Raw genomic sequence first — 21582 nt, 5'->3', positions numbered from 1 at the left:
GTCAAGGATGTTGATGCCCCTACTGGGTGTAAAGACCAACTGGTCCAGAGCATTTGTGTTGATAAAGTCCAGATTGCTAAGCAAGCGTATCAGAAGTTGTGCATGTTTCCCATTTCATACTGAGGTAGCGGAAGCTGCCCAGGAATACAGTGATGTATTTAACGCAGAGCAACTAGCATACATTTTGGTATGTGGTATGGGCATCTTGGATTATTGAGGGGGACCGATAACTTGGAATGATATGCTATAGGACTTTACTTATGGTGAGATGGACATGTAGGAGGTCAACTGAGTCATTCTGCATGACCAATCTTTCTCTTTTTTTAATTTCTCCACGTCTTTTGGGTTGCTATTACCATGATGGGAGCAGACTCCATTTCTAAGTCAAAGTATGATTAAAGTTAATGAAATTAGTATTGTTTCAATCTTTGATGTTGGCCAAAAGTGCTCTTCGCAGCACTCGCAATGTGCCCAGTAATCACCCCTTTCTAGAATTCATATGAGTTACATGCATCAGTAACATATCTAAGTACAATTGTAAATTCTTTTTTATAAAACCCATTGCGCCTATTACTATTGGAAATGTCTGGATATCCTTTTTCCACATTGCCCTTGTTTCTGCTTGCAAATCCTGGTATTTTATTACTTTGTGTCTCTCTCTATGCAAGACACTGTAGTCACTAGGTGTAGCAATTTCAATTGTCACTGCTACTTTTGTCTTCTTTTCATGGACTACTATATCTGTTTTTCTCGCACCTATTTTTTTTGAACTGTTAGTAATGGGTGATCCCATGTGATGTAAACATTTTCTATAATGCTTGTGCCTCAGGTTTCCAGTGCTTTTCAGTTACTTCAATATTACATTGTTTGCATAATCCCCAATGCAAAAGTCTTGCCACATTATTATGTCTTTCAGTATTCAGTCCTTCTGCCATTAGTATAGCACAACCAGCAACAAAATGTGCAACTGTTTACAAGTCTGTTTTATTAAACCTACGTTTGTCTGTTTGTCCCACATGTTCAATGGAGTATGTACACCAATGTGTACGTAGTCCACTATCTTGGGCCGCCACCTTTTGTCTTTTGGTTTAAATTCACCTCTTCCTAACCATTCCTCTGTTCGATCCTGATCGACATGAGATAGTTCCAATAGTTTTCTATACTTGCAAATATATTTATGCATTTCCCACATTCCTAGCCTTCCCATCTGATCTTTCACCTTATAATCTTCCTTTAGTTTTTTTTGACACATTTACTCAGTTCTTTAAGTGCGAGTGTTTTGATGAACACATACACCTCCATCTTTTTTATCTCTTCCATTGCAGAAGCTAGTATAAGTTCACAAAAGGCATTATAGCCTTGCACTGTCGAGGCACTCTCCACAGCCTTAAACCAGTCTCCATAACTTTAAAGCCATTTACATTTTCCATGGAAGGAGCGTTTGCAGGGAGTGTTTTTTTTTAAAGACTCATGGCATTCAGCTCTAATACCATCACATTATCCTGGGTTGATTTTGCTATGTTGGAAGGTTTTTCAGATTGACATTTCCTAAAAACGGCACTATGGTGGTGGGCAAAGTTTTAGCCAATATTCAAAAGCCTAAAGGAGGTAGGTGCAGACCATCTTGGCAAAACAGTGTGGCCTGTCAAGCGGATCTCCAGGCTGACAAATATTGCATCCCATTCAAATGATACCACAATTCAAGCCAATTGTTAAAGTCAATTATGTTCTTCTCATACTGCAGCAACATCCTTGAAGGTACAATGCTGTTCAGTGCTAGGCTCATACCAACCTGGGATACACAGTCCAACAGATCCAACTTAACTCGATTTATCAAGTGTAGAGAAGCACATCCCAAGTCATTTACACCCACATATACAATGACAGAGATATACTGGTACTTGTGGTTCAATGACCTCAATGCATGCATGATCTGGCAGATCCTCTCCCCCTTGCTCAACTTAGAGAAAGGAACACGTGTGTCACACAATGGAGTCACCTATGACTAGAACATTAGCTTTTGAGGAGGTTTGCTTTATGAGCTTATAAGTTCAGCCACTATGCACTGAAGCTGTATGTGTTGTGGTGGATGCTGCTTTGTTAGAAGGTTTGTGAGGTTGCTGAAGAATTCTGTTGTTACAGCTACATCTAGGAAGACTTTGAGGTTTAGGTAGATTATTTTCTAGAACTTCAGCATACATGAATTTATGTGCTTGGTCTTTAGTGAGACTAGTAGGCAGAATGTGAAACTGTGTACTTCTGTAGCTGGCAACTGTACTCCATGGATTACAAGGGGAGTTGCACCAGGGGGTCTAGAATAGGTTTAACTGGGTCTTATTCAAGTGAATCTATAATGTTTAAGAGAAGATTATTGGAACAGTGCTCCTCTGTGTGCAAACTACAGTAACGGGGTAATAAAGGGGTTTATGATAGGTTTGCTTGGGTGCTACTTGACAAAGAACTACAATCTTAAGTGTAACTTCACAGAGCACTGTTTCACTATGATCAAACCAAGTGGTCATCATGCAACCATGTACGCAATGAATATCGGAGGTTGTTTTTTTTTATGTTTTTTTTATAGAAAGAGTTTACATAGGAAGTTTTATACCCAAAATAGACTTTGAGGTGGCATGGGAAAGAGAGAGCCACCTAGAAACTTCTTTTTTGGAAATGCAACAAGTTGATATATTTTAGAAATTCCCTAAAGGGTACTTTGTCAGAAAGGTTGTGGGTACAAGTTATTTTAGCTAAAGAAGTTACTCTTTTGAGTTGGGCACCTCTATCTCTAATGGGTACAGACAGCCTGTAAATGGTTCATCTCCCAGGTCCCCAGTTGTAAATGCTTCATCTCCAAAGGACCTGCTTTCCCTTATTAGGGGTACCAGAACTTGTCAGAGATTTTGGATGCATAGCTAGGGGCTTAAAAAGGTTCTAGTCATTAGCACAGTACACACCTATGCACATATGACAGAAAAACTGAATTACCTACACACATTAAGGCTCTAGTAAGTTTAGTGCTGTTGGCTGTCAAAAAAACAATTACCAGAAAATGGAAATCAAAACCAGGATCAACTGAAACAATTACTGAGTGTTGTAAGGGAGACAGAAGAATTGGAGATGGCATCTTTAGAAGTGTGAAGGAACAAATTACATAGAAATAAATGGAATCTGTGGGAACAATAGATATGGATCAATGTGGTTTTGTGCAGGGTAGGCAGACATTATGACAACATTAACAGAACACTAATGATCCAGAGGGAAGCAGAATGTAAGAAGATACCATTGTTGGTGGGTCTTGATGCAGAGAAAGCATTTGACAAAGTAAGCCGGGATTTTATGAGCAGGGCAATGGAAGCATTTCCTGAAAAAAATATAAAGCTGATTAGGAGGACATATGAGAGATTGGAGGCAAAAATTGAAGTGGGTGGGGTCCTCTCTGCTAATATCAACTTGAGCAGTGGAACCAGGCAGGGTGTCCTCTTTTCCCTTTGTTATTTGCATTATATTTAGAACCACTGGCAAAGAAAATAAGGGACCTGGAAATTCAAGGATATAACTGGTATGGTAGTCAAGCAAAGCTGGCTCTATTTGCGGATGATACTATTTTATACTTGACAAAAAATGAAAGAGACATTACAGTGTTGTGGAACATTTTGAGAGTTTTAAATCTTTTTCAGGATACAAAATTAATAAGCTAAAACAAAGGCAATAACAGTAAATTATGTACCCACACAAAAATTGGTTTAGCAATATCCGTGGTCGTGGGGACATGATAAAATGAAGTATTTAGGAGTATGGATTATAAATTATTCTGGTGTAGCAGCTAATATGTGGGAAGAGAATAAATAAAAGATAATACAAAAACTGAGAAAATGGCAGGTTTGTTATATGGATAGCAAGATACAAGCAGTCAAAATGTTTTTAGTCCCTTTAGTCTTATATACAGGTCGGCCATATTTTATCAACCAAAGGAGAAGTTGTGGATAGCAATTAATAAAGAGCTGAAGGACTTTATCTGGGAGGGGAAGAGGGCAAGAGTCAAGTAGGATACGCTGATTCTTCCAGCAGAACAGGGCAGATAGGGATTACCCAATTTGAAGGGGTATTTCAAAGCTACACAGTTAAGGCTCTTATATACAGCACAATTCAGAGTGGAAAGGGATGGTGTTGAAAGAGGGGGCAAGTTCAAGAAACAAGGAGAGACTGGGATTTGGATGCAGGCCTTTAAGGAGAATAACAATAATCATACAGAATATTACACCGATAAAGTATCTGAAAATATTCTAAGAAATAAGATAACATGGAAATGGAGAAAGGAGATTCTGCTGATAGAGATGACTGCAATTAGGGATATAGACAATAGGCAAGAGGGGGCTGAAATTTAATCGAGAAAACTGGCAAAGGAACCAAGGTATTGGGAGCAAACAACTGGTGGGAAAAGGTAACAGAATGGGAAGAGGCCAAGAATTTATTTGGCTTGCAGGTTAGACATTGCCTTCCCTATCAAGGATTGATATTTCAGAGAAAGAAATGTGGGGGGAGTCCTAAATGAAAGACCAGCACTGGTAGAGTTTTCAGTAGACTCTAGAACAGAAACTGCCATTAAATAATGAATAATTAGTACAGAGTGTAAAATATTGCACGATAACTATAAGAACCAATCAGAGGAGGTTAGAAAGGATTGTGAAAACAGATTACATAAGCAATTCACAAAGAAACAATGGGAGGATATACCTATGTCTCCCAAATATGCAACATAATCTAGAAGATTTAGGATTTTTGCTGGAAATGTTTACATTGATATGTTTACACCCAAAGTAGAGTCCTGAATTTTTCCTTAGGTAGACAAGAAGAAAAAAATACTGCTCCAAAGCCACAAAATGGTATTTCAATAAACAAATGTAAGCACTTTCATTTCCAATGCTACAGAAACATCGTCAGACAAATAGATACACTACCTCACATCCTTTAAATACCATAAAACCATCAATTCCTTAAGGGACTAACCTCACTTCCTTGAGCAGGTGGGCCCCAAGTGCAAGGCATGTTATACAGCATCTTATGCAACATCTCAATTTTTAAGAAAGGTGGCGCCAAAATGCAAGATACAAAGTTACAAAACATTTTGTTACCTTTATAAAATCCTAGTGCATTTTGAATACTAAAAGCTAAAAAACATAATATACAAACATAGAAGTTAATGCCAATAATAAAATTGCATCAGCTGCTTTGTATTCTAAAAAAATGCATGTCATTTCGTAATGAAAACCAAACAATACCTGCTTTCACCTTAAAATAGGTTTGATCAATACGTGCTCATTAAGCCCTGGGGAGGTTGTGGCATTTAAGAGAATTTGCCAATACAGTTCCCTTTTCTCCCTAAGGTTTCCCAGTTATCCCCTCTGTCCAGTACACCCACCTTTTCCAAAATAACAAATACAAATTACTTAAAACCAGGACACAAGGTGGAATGTTTATAAAGTGCATTACTTGTGTTTTTGCATAAAGATGCTCATAAATTCTCATACATAAGGGGCCGTTAGTTTTTTCAATATAAAAAGCAGAACAAGTGGTACAAAAACTGATATAAACAACCCCCTTAGTGTTACAATTATATTTATCTTTAACAGTAAGCAAGAATGGGCAACCATGAACAAGGAAACTATTAACTTCCAGGATATACCTGCATTGTTGGGAGGCTCCACATTTTTTCATTACACACCCATTGGTGTGGCCATTCATTTGTTGCTTGTTGGTTTCAAAAATACCCTTAAAATTTTTGTTATTTTTATAAATGAATTTGGGTTCTGGGCCCAACCTACTCAAAAGTCCCAATGATCCAAAAACCATTGCCCAGTGTTTCTTAATCATGTCCTGTAATAAACAAATACCTAGATTGTAAACAAACGTGAACTGAACCAAATAACACACGAAAAAAACACTGGCGAGAATGAAGGACGAACAGCTCAGTCTGCCTTTTAACGTTTTCGTTCTTTTAATAAAAATGAACTTCTTCAGAAATGCACCCAAAATCTTATACATAGCTTATATACAAATTCAAACGAATCACATGTAATAAATAGCCAATGAATACTTTATCACAATTATCCAATGAAATATAAATAAATATTCAATAATACTTTCTTAATAAAGAAATAATACCTAGATTGTATTGCAAAACAAATACTTGTGAAAAGTTATGCCGATCATGTTGAGTGTTAGTTCCTTGACCATCAAGATTAATGGAATTGGTACCCACATCATTGTTGCATAAAAAGGGCTTATGTCTAACATCCCTGTTTTCCATAACAATCACTAGTACTACCCAAAAAATCTTTGAGGTAACCCCTTTCGAGGAGCATACTAACCAATTTTGCAACCTCTGCTTTGAGCACTTCACCATCTGAAACCAACCTGCATAGCCTGATTAACTGACTTTTTACTAAATTTTTCTTTTGCCAGATCGAATGCTGGCTAGAGAAATGTAAGCAGGCATTAGAAAAGGTTGCTTTCCTATATATATTGGATTCATATTTGAAATTCTCCAAGTTCTTATAAAGAGTCACATCCAAAAGGTTTATTCAGTTATTATAATGTTGATGAGTAAACTCCAAGAAATCAGCAGAGTGGTTAAGGAAGTCCATAACATTTTCTAAGCCCTACAAAATTTCCTTTCCACAAAATAAAAATATTGTCCAAAAATCTCAAATACAAACCCAACATACGTGCAAATACTGAATTTAAAACAAAATTAGTTTCCTAAAACCACAGGATCATGATGGCAAAGATGGGGGCACAAGCTGCCCCCATCGCAACGCCCATATGCTGTTTGTAGTACTCCCCTTTGAAGTATACACAGTTGTTTGTAGGATGAGTTCCATAATTTGATATACAAGACTAATTTAATTACTGGACAGATTAGAGCCTTTAAGCAGAGCTTGGTGGAACCAGTCCAGCCTTTAATCATGGGAAATAACTGAAGAAAGGTCCTTTACATCGATGGTCACCAGTAGTCCATTAGGCAAAAAATGACACCCTGAAATCAAGTTCAGAAAGTGCCATGAATCTTTTAAGATTTGACTTTTGTTCACAAAAAAAGTTTTTAATTTAATATCAACAAATTTTGCCAATGATTTGGTCTTCGAACCCACTGGTGCCACTATAGGTCGCAATGGAGGATCAGTAACTGACTTATGAATCTTGGGGATACCGAATGCCCATGACTTGTTTCGTCATTTTAATGGACAACTTCAGGCCAATAAAGCCAAACCCCACTAGCTGTGGATATGCATATTTTGGCCTTGTTATGACCTCGACAGCACTGCACAGGCAGAGTGTTTGACTAAGCATTAGAAACACAGGGCTGTTATACCCAGCTGATGTCCATTGTCATTAGGGTCACTACAAAAATATCCCAAACAAACTAAAACAATGAGTGAGAAGGTCACTGAAAAAACAATCAGTAAAAACAAAATGAAAACTTTAGCAAAGCTATAACTTTCACTAAGTGACCTCCCAAACCTCTTGTATCAGAGGCACATGGGATATATCCAAAGCTAGTGGGGTTTGGCTTTATTGGCCTGAAGTTGTCCATTAAAACGACGAAACAAATCATGGGCATTCAGAATCGCCAATTAGCTGAAACACCTGATGTTCATCAGGATCATTTGCATATATCCCATGTGCCTCTGATACAAGAGGTTTGGGAGGTCACTCAGTGAAAGTTCTAGCTTTGCGAGAGTTTTCATTTTGTTTTTACCGATTGGTTTTTCAGTGACCTTCTCACTCATTGTTTTGGGATTTTAGGCTTGCAAACAGTCAGGAATTCTCCAACATGAAGAGGTAGATCAAATGTAATAAATATGTCTTCCAAAATTAGGTCTATAATATGATAAGCAATGTTCACCTCATTTCGTTTTACAACAAAAAATCTACCATTTTGTAAAAATTCCAGCATCTCCGAGGAGTACAAAATTCTGTCCATGATGACAACACCCTCTCCTTTGTTTGGTTTCATAATTCGTATGCTGGAACTGTTGGCAAGTCTAAGCATAAGTTCCCTCTCTTCACTTGAAAGATTGTAGAACTTATACCTCCTATCGTTAGAATGTCAATCCCTGATACTTTGCTCGCATAATTGTTCAAAAAGATGTATACTTGGAATTAATGGGGGCGGGGGGATGAAGATACTAGATCTTCACAGTAACAGAATATCAGACCCTTGCTCATTTGGAGGTAAAACGCATTTAAGGTTCAATTTTCTGGTAAAAAGTTTAAGTTCCGTTACGACAGTGACCAAATCAGGTTTGTTATAGGGTACATAAAACCATGTTGGAACAACGAACCAAACACAGGAGAAACAAGTGATGAAAAATTGCAAATCTTACAACCTGAAATTCATATACATTGTCAGATGCATCAACATGGTCATTACCATCAAATGTGTTGACTACTACTAATTCTGGGGTCATTTCCAATGAGAGTTCTGAAAAACCTGTGTTTCTTGACTGTCCCTAGAGGTAGGGTGACCATCTCCCCCTTTTTTGTACCTTTCCTGAATTCTTTTGGACCTCCGAGGGCCATTCTGTTCATGGTTGACATTATCTTGACCATTACTGGGGTCAACACCATCATTCCCTTCACCGTTATCATTGTTGGAACTAAATATACCAGTACTTTTTGGTGGCCTAGGGTAAACATCCTTATTAGTATAGTCCTTAGTATCCCTTAAGATTTTTTCTGTTATCTGAAAAAATAAATCTTTTCCTGTTCGGCCACTTTGATAAAAATACATTGAAAACTGTCAATATTATGCTTAAAAAGGTAATTACTTAACTGTGCGTCTAAATTTTTAATTTCTTCTTCAATAGAACTCAGGTTCCTTGAATTCTCCTAGACAATGAGTTCCGTTAGTTTACAACCCACTTTGTCAAAATAATTCAACAGTTCAAGGTGAAACACAGACCTGAATGTAACACTATTCGTGTATTTCCAAAGGCGCAGTCCTCAAGTAGAGAGAAAATGTTGGAGGTGTGACAAGGAAGAAAGAGCTACTTGGGAACATATTTTCTGCGAGTACGGTGGGTTGGCAGACTTTAAGGATTCCCTGCGGGATGCACTGTCAGAGATGCTGGATGGGTGGATTGGTGTGATGAGAAAGATGATTTTTTTGAGCTATGACACAGAATTGGAATTGCCTAGACATGGTAAGGCCTTGCTGTGTCTAATTATGGTGGCTGCCAAAAAAGCAATTACTAGAAAATGGAAATCAAAATCTAAACCAACTAGACTAGAAGTAGTGAATATAGTAAAAGAGGCAAAACAACTGGAATTGAGATCTGTAGAAAAGGGCAGGAGCAAACTACATAGGAAAAATGGGAATTGTGGGAACAATACATACAAGGTTTAAAAGAAGGCAGGAGTTAAATGAGCTATGCGATATTTGACTGAAAATGATTTGGTGGATTATAAGTGATGTATAATGTTTGCAACTGGGAGTGTGTCAGCATGGTTTGTGATGCAAAATGTTTGCAACTAGGACTGTGTTGGTGTGGTTTGTTTTCGTTTATACAAACGTATGATTGCTTATGTGGTAAGTGATGGTTTAGTAAAGCTGCTTCTTGTTTAAAAAAGGGGCAGGAATTGAAAAATGTATGCAATGTTACTTAGGTTATATAATATACAGCAATGTATATATGTGAAGTATAATGTTTATAAATGTTAATTTAACACAGTTTGATTACTTTTGTATAAAAGTAAATTTGCCTATGTTATAAGTGATAATTCAGTAAAGGTATGTTTAGAAAAAGAGAGGACGCGTAGGATTTCAGGGAAGGCACCACATAATATGTGATGTTAATAAATATGTATAAAAAAAGATGGACACCTACTAGCAGTCAAATGAGTGTGACATTCAGGACTGCCAGCAGGCTAGACTGCAGCGGCCTATAGCTGTAAGTCACAAAAAAATTAAAATGTGAAAATCTTTTTAGCTGAAGTAAAGGAGTTTTTTTTGCATTTCTTTTTCAGATGAAGTAATGTCTGCACATTTAATGTGCTTAATCTCAGCACTAAATACTGCAAATTCAGTAACACAACTAAGTTACAGTGAAACAAATGTGCTCTGTGTGACCTGCCTTCCAAGCACTATCAGCTTGAATGCGACAGGGCAGCATACACAGCTAACACTACAAGCACGATTAATATATCACTATCAGTTCTGTCTGCATTAACAAGTTAGGAAAGGAGTATTGTAAAGCCATAGCTAAAAGGGACATGAGATGATCCTGGATGACACTAATGTGATATTAAAGAGGAATAAGAAACCTTGGTGGAAACATTCAAGTCTGACAAGATTTCAGAAAATTGCTTTAACTCAGTACTTGGGGTTATTAATTTTCTCTTACATACCCATACTCATTTTTGTTAGACTTCTATTTTCAACTACAGAATTTCTTCCCTGGATGTGCCAAGATCTATAACACATCAAGTAATATTTGATTGCATTCAGATAAAACTCAGCCTGTGCAAGAGTGTTAAAAATGTGGGTGCAACTAAATATCATTTAACTAACACATTTTTTAACTAGCAGCATCTGGAAGTCATTAAGGTTATTTCTAGCTAATCAGCCCAAGTATTAATGGAGAACTGAGCAGAAAAGTACACATATCTTATTATGTGAATTCTCTGCCTAGGAATATTTTGTATTACATATATGACTTAGTTAAAATATACATTAAATGCTATGTATGAAAGAGAACTCAAGACTTGTTATTCTTAAATAAGAAGACTTATGTTTTCTGTTTCATTTTGGCTATCTTGGTTTCCTTTTTCTGGAAAATATATTAAAATTGTCAGAAATAACTTTTTACAACATGAGAAGTAAAAACCTACTGTTTCTTAAAGTTATGATTCGTATATACACTTATTAATAGATTTTTATTATTATGGTTTATTTTTAGCACAACTAGTGTCAGCATTAGGAAAAAAATAATGCATACCCATTCTTTTTTTCTCTTAATGCAAGTGTCTTTCAACAGGATTATAACCATATTTTATTGTTGTATTGAGATAAGAAAGTATAGTTCTGTAGTCAACTTAACACAATTGCAGAATTTCAAGTAAGGTCACATGTGCAGGCATTACTTCAGGGTGCTCTGTCACAAGCTGAGGTCCCCTTCCAATGAGACTTACAGCCAAGCTCCCTTCCCTCTATACCAGCTTTATCATGGACATCTCCACTCCCCTGGTATAAAAGTTGTTGTATGTCTGTTCATCTTCTTTTATTTCTTCAATATGTGCTGCATGTTTTTACAAGGCACTCTAATAGTCTTTAGGGCTATGCTATGACTTGGAAACACGCACTGATATTAGATTAACTAATCCTACTAAGGAATACAATTTTGTAACTTCTTAGGGACAAAAGGTGCAGTGTTTCTGGGTGTTTGCTCAGCTAATTTCTGCCTTTTTTTCCCCTATTGTTTTGATGCAGACATCTCTTGGATATCCTTCCAGACATGAAGATATTGTACATGCGAACCAAGAGAGGCAACTGTGTCTGCAAACCTTGAACATTCCATTTCCAACCATCCCTTGAATTCTTTAGATAACATCTAAAATGCTTGATGCTAACTGACAAATTCATTTTAACTGAGATGGATGATTCCAAGTGATTCCAGATATTTACTTAATGACATTAAATGGTCAATGGCTACCTCTCCAACTGCAAAATAAACTGCATTCAGGTACTACTCTGCACAGCTTCCAAGCCCTTTAGTTCTTTTGGACATGCACCTATGCCATGTCACACACATGCGCTCACACACACTCACACACGCACTCACTCATACACGTGCTCAATCACACACATGCTCACTCTCACATTATCAAAAAGGAACTAGACACAGCGATTAAAATTAAGAACTCTTCTGTAAACTCCATCCTTAAAACCAAAACAGAAATACCAGAAAAGTCATTATAACTCATAACTATGATGACGTGCACTGACTCAGTATTCACAAAACTGGATAAGACTACAGTCAAAGTGGTTTCTGAGTTCTTGTAAAGATTTTGAATTTAACTGTATATGTTGGAATCAGTGACACTGGACAATCTGCTCTCCTGGTAAATACGAAGGAAATCTGACTCTGTGTGTGTGGCCTTACACAAGCCCAAACTGCAGTTAACCAAGATACTTTTGTCATTAAGGATGGCACTGAAATATTAAGAAAAGTTTTTAAGTTTCAATTGCTGGCTTAGACCATATTGTCGGTCCACGAAGATTCAGTACCTTCCCACTTGGAAGGAAATGTGCACAACCTAGGCCTGCACGACACAAACTATACTACACCTCTTGTCAAAAGGGGTTAGGGTACTGAACAGACCTCAACCATATCTTCTTAGGCAGTGTCAAATTACTGGACATTCCAAGGTAAAGTTTGCAGATAACTGCAAGGTGAAGGTAGAACTCAACAATTAAGAAAAACAAAAAAGTACCGAAGCTAACACAGCTGAAGGTAAAACAATAAACTTTAATGCACACAAAAGAGAGTAAGCGCTTTCACAGTGTGCTCTCACCACTTCATCAGACTGTTCTAAACTAGTAACAAATGCAGTTAAATACCATAAGTTTGTTTGTTTGTGTCTTTCGGCTTTTCCCGGTTAGGGGTCGCCACAGTGGAACTCCAGTCCGCTAATGATTGGCAGTTGATTTTTACGTACCGGCTTGCCAGGCCTGACGCACAACCTTCAACGAAGGTACGCCCATTCACGCACGTCTCCACGCAGAAGACGCTCTAGCTGAGAATCGAACAGGACAGCGTCTTACTGTGAGGCGACAACGCTACCACAGCACCACCACCGCGGGTCTAGTTAAATACCATAAGTTAATTAGTCAATTAAAGCAGTGATAAAAGCATCAATTATCTAAGAGGAAAATGTCACAACAAGAAAGCAAGCAAATGAAAGATATAAAAAGATAAAAAATATATATAAAAAATATGTATAGAAAGCAATCCTATACTCAGTGTTTGAGAGGTCTAGCTTTTAAAAAAGGCTTGAGAGAGACAACTTCATTAAGACCTGGTATTTTATCAGCATTAAGAGACAGAATCCATTTTTGCTCTGCAGATTCTGTGCGATTCCTAAGATCTCCCCCTCTTAAACTCTCAGGAATGATCTCTAGCACAAGGAATTTAAAATTATGTTCCTGTCCATGGCACATAATATGCTTAGCAAGGGCATTGGTGTCTTTCTTGTTTCTAATGTCTCTCTGATGTTCCAGCACCCTGTCTTTGAGTTGTCTGTTACTCATGCATACATAAAAAGCATGGCAGGAAGTGCAGTAACTAAAATAAACAATGTTCTTAGTCCTGCAATCAGCATAAAAGTTTGTGTCTATTTTAAAGTGCATATTAGGGTGCATGTAAGTAGGACTTGAGTGTATAAACTTGCAGGCTGTGCAATTCCTGCATTTAAAAGTACCATGCCTCTCTGACTTGTGTAAAACCTTGTTAAAAGTAGAAGTATTGTAGCACAGATGCCTTTTCAAGGATCTGTTATTTTTAAAAGAAAAGTATGGAACAGTATCTATGGCATTTCTTAATTCATCTACAGTATCCAAAATGCCCCAGTTCCTTTTGACAATATCACATATACTACTAACATCAGAAGAATATGTGAGAGGAAACCTAATCAATCCTGTCCTTTGTTCTGTAGCTATGGTTTCAGTGTTAGGTGCAGCAGTGTAATAAGGCCTGCATTTGCCCCCTCTCTCCTTATATGCATCAGTAATACAACTGTCAATATCCTTTTCCTTGTAGCCTCTATCTAGAAAATCCATTTTCAACGTCTCCACAAACCCACAAGAAAGAATAATCTGCTCCACAGAGATAGCATAAATCCTAGGCATGTTACCCGAAATGTTGTTAAGGGGCAGGTGTACAAGGTCATGAGACTCCATAATAATGACAAACAGCTTGCCGAGGCCCTGGAGATCTTGAAAATGGATTTTCTCGATAGGTCGTGGAGAAGAGAGTCTCTCAGTGACTCTCCTGGTGGGGGGATAAGGGCAAAGAACCTGCTGCACTTTTTGTTGTTGAGGGGAGATGCAAAGAGGTCGCAGCAGGGCTGGCTGGCCTCATTGGCAGAGTATCTTCTCCAGAATTTTCTTGCTGAGAGACCACTCATGAGGTAATAGGATGGACCTGCTCAATTTGCCTGCTATCACAATGGATTTCCCTAGAATGTGCATTACTATCAGAAATCGACTGGATGAGATTGCCCACTGCTGCACACTCAGAGCTTCTTGACATAAGGGGTAAGGTCTGGTTCCTTCTTGTTTGTTGATGTACCAGACTACAGACACTGTTTGTCTGAATCACAATATTCCCTGAGGGGAGGGTCCCTATTATATGAATGAAAAATCAAGATCTCAAACGGCTGAAAAGTCGAAAACGCCGTTCTTCGAAACTATTATTGTGAGGGGGCTGTGCCCCCCACACCCCCCACTAATTATATTATGCTAACTCCGAAATCGCACTACAGTGGGGAAAGGGCAAATTTTCTGATCTTTACTGTACCGTGATCTCAAAGAATGGCATTTTCGACTTTTAAGCCATTCGAGATCTTGATCTTTCGTTCATCTAATAGGGACCCTGAGGGGAATTCAGTCTTGGCAAGTCTGCACTGCTAGGAGAACTGCTCTCATTCTAGGACACTGACATGCGTGTTGGCCTCTTCTGGGGAACAAGTGCCTTGGACTTCTCAAGAAGTGCCCTCCCACCCAAACTGGGATGCATCTGTGGTCGCTATGTCCTTGGGCTGGGAAGTATGAAGAGGCAGCCTTGTAAAATCTGTTCTGAGAAAATCCATCCCCTGAGATACCTTTTGCATGCCTGATCTGGGCAAACAAAGGTTGGTACAGGATGGACCATTTAGTTGCCAGTGTCCACTGAAGAATTCTAATATCTTGCCAATGGAACCAGAATTATGGCAGCAGACATCGACCCTAATGCCTGTAGAATCAGTCAGGCTGACAGGGAAGAACTTTGAATTATCGTTTTGACTTGAAATCCAATAGTTTGTAGCCTTGACAGGGGAAGGGAGGCTGTCATTGATACCATGTCAAACAAGGCTCCTATGAATTCTAGGAACTTGAGTTGGTTCTAGTTGAGATTTGTTGAGACTGATTGCAATGCCTAGGTAAGAGCACAACTGAAGTACATAATCTCTTTCTTTGATCAGCAGATGTCTGGTCAGAGGGGTAAATGAGCCAATCATCCAAGTAAGAAAACACTCGGAATCCGTGTAGTCACAAGTGAGCTACTATTACTGCCATGCATTTGGTGAACACCCTGGTGGCTGTGGTGAAGCCCACGGGCAGTGCTCTGAATTGGTAATGACCGACTCCTAGCTGGAAGTGTAGGTATCTCCTGGATCTTCTGTTAATTTTTATGCGATAGCATGCATCCTGAAATCTACTGAGCACTATCCAGTCGTCCTCGCGCAGAAAAGGCAAAATAGACTGAATCGAGACCATCTGACACTTTCTATACTAAACTGATTTGTTCAATTTGCTGAGATCCAAAATTGGTCTCCAGTCCCCTGTTTTCTTTGGTAATAAAAAGTATCTTGAGTAAGTTACAGATTCTTTCTGGCCGGGGAGACCTCTTGGATGACTCTTTTCTAGCAGCTTTTTTATTTCTAGTGCTGTTGCTTTCCTCTGAGTTGAACGTCGGGAAGTTTGCTTACTGTTGGGGGTGGGAGGGAATTTTTTAACCTCTAGAAATAATCCTCTACACCCATGTAGCTTCTGTAATGTCTAGCCAGGCTCTCTGGTCCAGGGATAGAAGACCTACAACTGACTCCAGAGGTGGACAATTGGGCCTCCCTTCAGGAGCTCTGATAGGGTCTGCTGGAGAAATAATCTCTAAAATCCTGGTTCTATGGGCCTCCTCTTCTGCATGTGCTGCGTCTTCTATTAGAGGCCCCCCCACCGGCACTGGTGGGAACCATTTCCACATGGATTATGGAAAGGATCCTGTGATTTTCTTAAACATATTTTCCAACCACCTTGAGGATTCCTAGAGAAGGTTCTTTGAAAAGTCAAAAATTGTACATCCACTGCAGACAGGGTCTTATCATCTTACTCACACCTGGATAGTGTGTCCTTCACTTTGGGGGCAAACAATGAACTTCCATCAAAAGGAGCACTGAAGTAGGAGGACTTGAAGGGAAATGCAAAATCACACAGGCACATCCAGGCATGCTTCCTAATGGAAATGCCTGAACCTGCTGCCCTTGAGGTACCTTCAGCTGCATGTGAAATGAGCCACACAGACAAATTAGTAATGGACTGTAAGGTAACCAACTGTGATGCAACAGAAGTCTGTGCCTCAGCAGTTATTGCTCCTGACAGGGATTTGGAGAGTTATTTAATCAAATCCCTCTGTAGTCTGGTAAAGTGTGCCACACAGTTGAGCGATCTATGAGCGAAAGTCACTGATGTGTAAACTTGCTTCCCAAATCTGTCCATTGCCCTAGACTCCTTGTTAAGGTGGTGAACAGATGAACTCTGCTCTGTGAGCTCTTTCTTTGTGGCTACTGCTATGACCATGGCATCTACTGGTACTTTCTTGCTCCAAAACTCTTTTCCCTTTGGTACTATCAGGATCCTATCTGGTCTCTTGGGGATCGGCTCAACAGAATCAGATTCCTTCCATGACTGCCCAGAGATCAACTCAATGAGCTCGTCATTGGGCGGAGTTCATCCAGGAAGTAGATGAGCTCATCAATGGGCACAGTCACCCAGGAAGTAGATGGCCCAGACCAAATGCCTGCAGGAATACTGATTCCTCTTGGGAAGGGTTATCAGTAGACCAACCACCCCTTTGCTTAAGGATCTCGAAAATGTCTCCAAAGGAGACATCATCAGGTGGTGATGCATCCTCTTGCACTTTTCTCTTCCTAGGGACTTCTTCAGTGGGGTGCTCTGGAGAAGTATCTAAAGATATAAGTTACCATGTTGGTGACCTGGAGACTCTGAGCTGGCTGCACCTGTGGGGTACTGAGATGAGGCTCAAGGCACAAAGACATCTCGGAATCAGATGGAAGATCCCTGGGGAGGGTGGAACTTCCTGAATCCTAGAAGAGAATACTTTATCTACTACCTCAAAGGTGGAATGACCAGGAAGCCAATGGAGCTGAGAAGACATGTTTCAGACCATCGACTCCCTTTGACCCAAAGGCAGCCCACCCAAGGCAGAGGTCTGAATAGAGCTGGTCAACGCCGAAGGCCCGAGGGGTAGAGAAGGCTCCAGATAGCTTTGGAGTACACTCTAGCACCTCAGAGTCGACAACAGCACTTCAGCTCCAAGAGTCATCCGGCTCGGACACACTTGGAGCTGGTCCACTGACAGAAGGTACCACCATCTTCAGATCCAATACAGACAGTCATGGAAGGCTTGAATCCAAAGGGTCTAAAACCGGAGGACGGATCGGAAAAGGATCCAAGATGGGTGAAGTAATACTAGCAAAGGTCTCCTGACCCAAAGGGGTAGGAGCTGGGATAATTCCCATCTGTATCTGCGCTAAGAGAAACTTTCTCATCATTCTATCCACATCTGCCTCTGTAAGACTCCTGGAAGAATGGGAAAAAGAAGTTAAACAGGGAGAGCTAGTGTGTCGGTGCTTCTCTAAGAAGGGGGAAGTAGCAGAGGGTGGACCAGGTCCATGGGAGCACCTTTCGCTCACAGAGAACTGGATCTGATGAGGCAGACCTTGTATTTGAAGCAACTGGATCCAAGATTTGGTTTTGCTATCGACTGTTTGAAATCTTCCGGGCTGGCTCCTTGTTCAAATCCAAAGATGCAGTGGAAGATCCACACGGTTCAGGAAGTCATTTTCCTGACTCTTTCTGGCCTGCCTTGGAAGGATGAGCTCCAGCCAGTGACTTTGAAAAAATAATGGGGAGAAGTTCCTTCAAAATCAATTTATTCTTTCTGTCAACTAAAGTCCTTGGATTGAAAGATTTGCATATCTCACAAGGAACTTCCAAATGGGCCCAGCCCAGACAAGAGTCATAAGTCATGGGTGCCAGACAAAGGAATCGTGTGACCAGACTCCTTACACTTTTTGAATCCCGAAGGTTTTCAGCCATAATGATATCAAACAGCAAAGAAGAATAAGGTAGAAAGATTTTTTTAAACAGGAAGAAAAAGGAAGGACAAACTACCAACAATGGTAGAAAAGATTACCAAAATGGTAAAAAGGGACAGTTACAGAAAAAAAAAACTACTAACAATGGTATCAAGATACACAGAAAGAAATATGTAGGGATAAGGGAGGCTCTATAAAAATATGAAGACATAAGACAGAAATAAATAAAAATGGTATTATACTGAAAAAACTTTCATAACTCATTAAATGCTTGAGAGTTGACAGTGACCTTGTATGTACGCGAAGGAGGTAAATAAGATCTGACGTACGGAGGGGGACTGCAGCATTATGGGTAAGGGAGGAGCTCGAGAGTTTGCAGTAGGCCAAGAGCTGTAAAAAAGCAGCCAAGTCGGATCTGAGGATCGGATCTGAACCCACATGTTGAGGAATGAATGAAAACTGACATCAGATCTTGAGTTAACAAGGGGTTTCATGGTCTTACATAAAAGGAGGAGGACTTCATTCTTTAGCATCCCCTGTCACTGTGAAATCTCTTCAAGACTCTGCCCTGCATATACTCCTTTTTGGCATCTGTTTCTCACATGTCAGAAGTGATTTGAGTGCTGAATTCATCAAATAAGCAGATGACTGCTCCTTAACCCTGCTGATACCACCTCCCTTCAAAGAACACCTAACATTATATATGAACAGTGCAGTACAAATGACACTTCCTTCAAAGTAATAAATCATCACTCTGTTACTTGATTTAAAAAAAAAGTTTGTACACTACCGATGACAGCTAGAAGTTGACAAAATAGTAAAAGACCTTGGAGTCCTTTAAGAACATGACCTTTCATCTGATTATCACACAGCTGCCACCATCCACAAAGCATATGGAGTTGCCCACCTGTTTTTGGGGTTGAGAGCCATGCCAAAGAACTAAGGGCCTCCCCATATAGCTCATCAGACCAATTACAAAATACTGCACACTGTTTTGTAACCGATATGCCATCTGGTGCAGTTGGAGAAGGTACTAAGATTTGTTACAAAGAGAACTGAAGGGCTTCAAGTCTTGGCTTACATTGAAAGACTACACCAACCATTCTCATCTTCTCTGTGTCTCATCTCTTTCCTTGAGGAGGCCAGTGTCGAGTATCTGAAACCCTTTGCTTAGCATTTCCCCACCTCTGATGACCTAAGCATAGGACATTCTGTGTCAGTAACCATACCATGAAATGTGACACCATTATATCTTAGATTTCTATAAATATAAGATAACTTACCCTCTCATTAAAACTCAGCCCATCAATTTCATACCTTCCATTGTGGAAATGGACTGATTACATGGGCATCCACAAGTTACATCATGGATACCAGGGTATATAGCGCATCAATAGCCAACAGTCCTTGAACTTGTAAAACTATGTACCTATGAGGCCTAGACTTTTCAGATGTTGCAGCTGTACCATGTCTGAAAAGCAACAACTTCTGATATTAGGCAACATGTGGATTAATAAATGAAAAAAAAAAACAAGCAAATGGACAGACACAGTTGCCAGCCTGTAGCCTTTACAAATGCAAAGGAAACAAACCACACAATGACCTTACATCCTGTTACTCTATAAAGAAAAGCTACTAAGAATTTAAAGAAATTCTAAAATATGATACAGTGGAGATGCCTCTATAAATGTGCCTTTACCACATACAGCCACATAGTCAGAATAATGAAAATAATTAATATTTAATCAAGCTAACAATATGGAATCAAGTGTACTCAAGAAACACCACATGGACATTTTGCTTTCATTTGTGCGGAGTAATAAATAGGGATCTACAGGCATGACATTCTTTTACCCTGCTGCTGGTGTTGACCTGTTTTCTGGATGCACTCTACCTAGAGAAGCAGCTACTTGCTGAGCACTATGCATCCAGAGTGGCACTCCATACAAAGCATACGGTGTTAATAATTTGTACTAAAACTCTAGAACATGCAATCTTTGAAGCACTTCCATTTGATTGCTGCTTCTATCCAGATCTAAGAAAGCCATGTGCAAAAATGTCTGAACATCTAGGGATTAAGAGTTTGTTATACTCACAATACTGTAGATCCACACACTGTGAATGAATTTACATATGACTGATCATGAATCCCTGACCGATGTACTGTTCAGCAATTCTGTGAGGGGAAGGGATATTCCCCTAAAGCACTATACCTTCTCCGCAATGTAGTAGACTAACCTCAAAACAGCAGTGTAGTGCATAGCGATGCTAAGGCACATCCATTATTGTATATGCATTCCTTACTAAAAGATAACACATGCCATAATGCTGCACATCACAGATAATATAACTCAGTACACCACTTCAGTTTTTAAATAAAAATAACTTACTCCATGGCAGACAGATCCATGTCTACCTCCTCTCCATTCATCAGAGGGATTTTCTTTTTTTTGTTTCTGTGAAACAAAATTTGAGAACCATAATCATAACCAGATACACTTCAAATGATTTTCTAAAGAGTGAAAATATAGTTCCAAAGTTTTTTTTGACACTATTAAAATATCATAGTAAACTACAAACATTTGTTTCAGCAATAAATCTCTAAAAGGAGCTTTTTTCATTAGATCACAGCATACCTCAAGCATTACAGTCATCGGTCATCAGTGTGTCGAACAAAGCAACCTTTGCCATGATGCAACCCTTTGGGATCTTATCAGTTCTCTCTAAGCAACTGCATGTACATAACTCCTGGGACAAAGTGGTACCTATACCCACACAAGCACATGAAGCATTCAAAAAAATTACTAGCAATTTGGAACATGTAAATGCAATCCCTCAGAATAATGGTGTGACAGGTGGGATCTCATGACTGAACCTATATGCTTCTTTTATATCCAGTTATGGTAAGTTCTGGTGTAAATATATTATACTTAACAAGTACTTCTTACACAAAATTAAGACAAAAATGTTGCAAGTGGTGTCAGGTGATAAGTCTTAAAATGGGCTAAAAAAGCATTTTAAGAATAAGATACTGGAAAATGAGCCAGGACAATGTATAACAAATGAATTTACTCTGTCAGCTGATCAGTGCAGACGCCTTCTTCAGTGGATAACTGCTGGGACCTACTGTTCTAAGAACCCCATCTCAGCACAATTCTGAATTCTCTGGAACTCCTGTGGCTGGGGATGAATACCTCACTGGATAAGATATTATAAACAAGTCCAGGAGGGTGCAATGAGGCTTAGCATTCTTCAACATGACCACATGGACTATGCACACACAACTGGAAAAGAGATCTAGGTTTGATTGTTGAAGAAAACCAAACCAGAAGTACACTCCAGGCAAAAACATATCTGAAAGCAAAATTTCCAAAGTCATTTTTTAAGAGGGGAATGGTGTTGGGTCCTTTAAACCTCCATGATTTG

At 39.2% G+C, this 21582-nt stretch overlaps 1 protein-coding gene across 1 annotated transcript in view; it reads right to left on the bottom strand.

Moving 5' to 3' along the window:
• The window catches only part of TAF2 (TATA-box binding protein associated factor 2), a 2150018-nt gene that overhangs the window by 812837 nt on the left and 1315599 nt on the right, over positions 1–21582 (bottom strand). The window contains exon 15 of the mRNA XM_044066916.1: positions 20547–20612. Coding sequence (XP_043922851.1) covers positions 20547–20612 — 66 coding nt within the window. The remainder of the gene's footprint in view (positions 1–20546; positions 20613–21582) is intronic.

This window comes from Protopterus annectens, chromosome 3.part1 (assembly GCF_019279795.1).
Source record: "Protopterus annectens isolate FY-2018-M chromosome 3.part1, PAN1.0, whole genome shotgun sequence".
Lineage (NCBI taxonomy): Eukaryota > Metazoa > Chordata > Ceratodontiformes > Protopteridae > Protopterus > Protopterus annectens.
The sequence above is the reverse complement of the archived record's forward strand: the minus strand, read 5'-3'. Positions and strand labels throughout refer to the sequence as shown.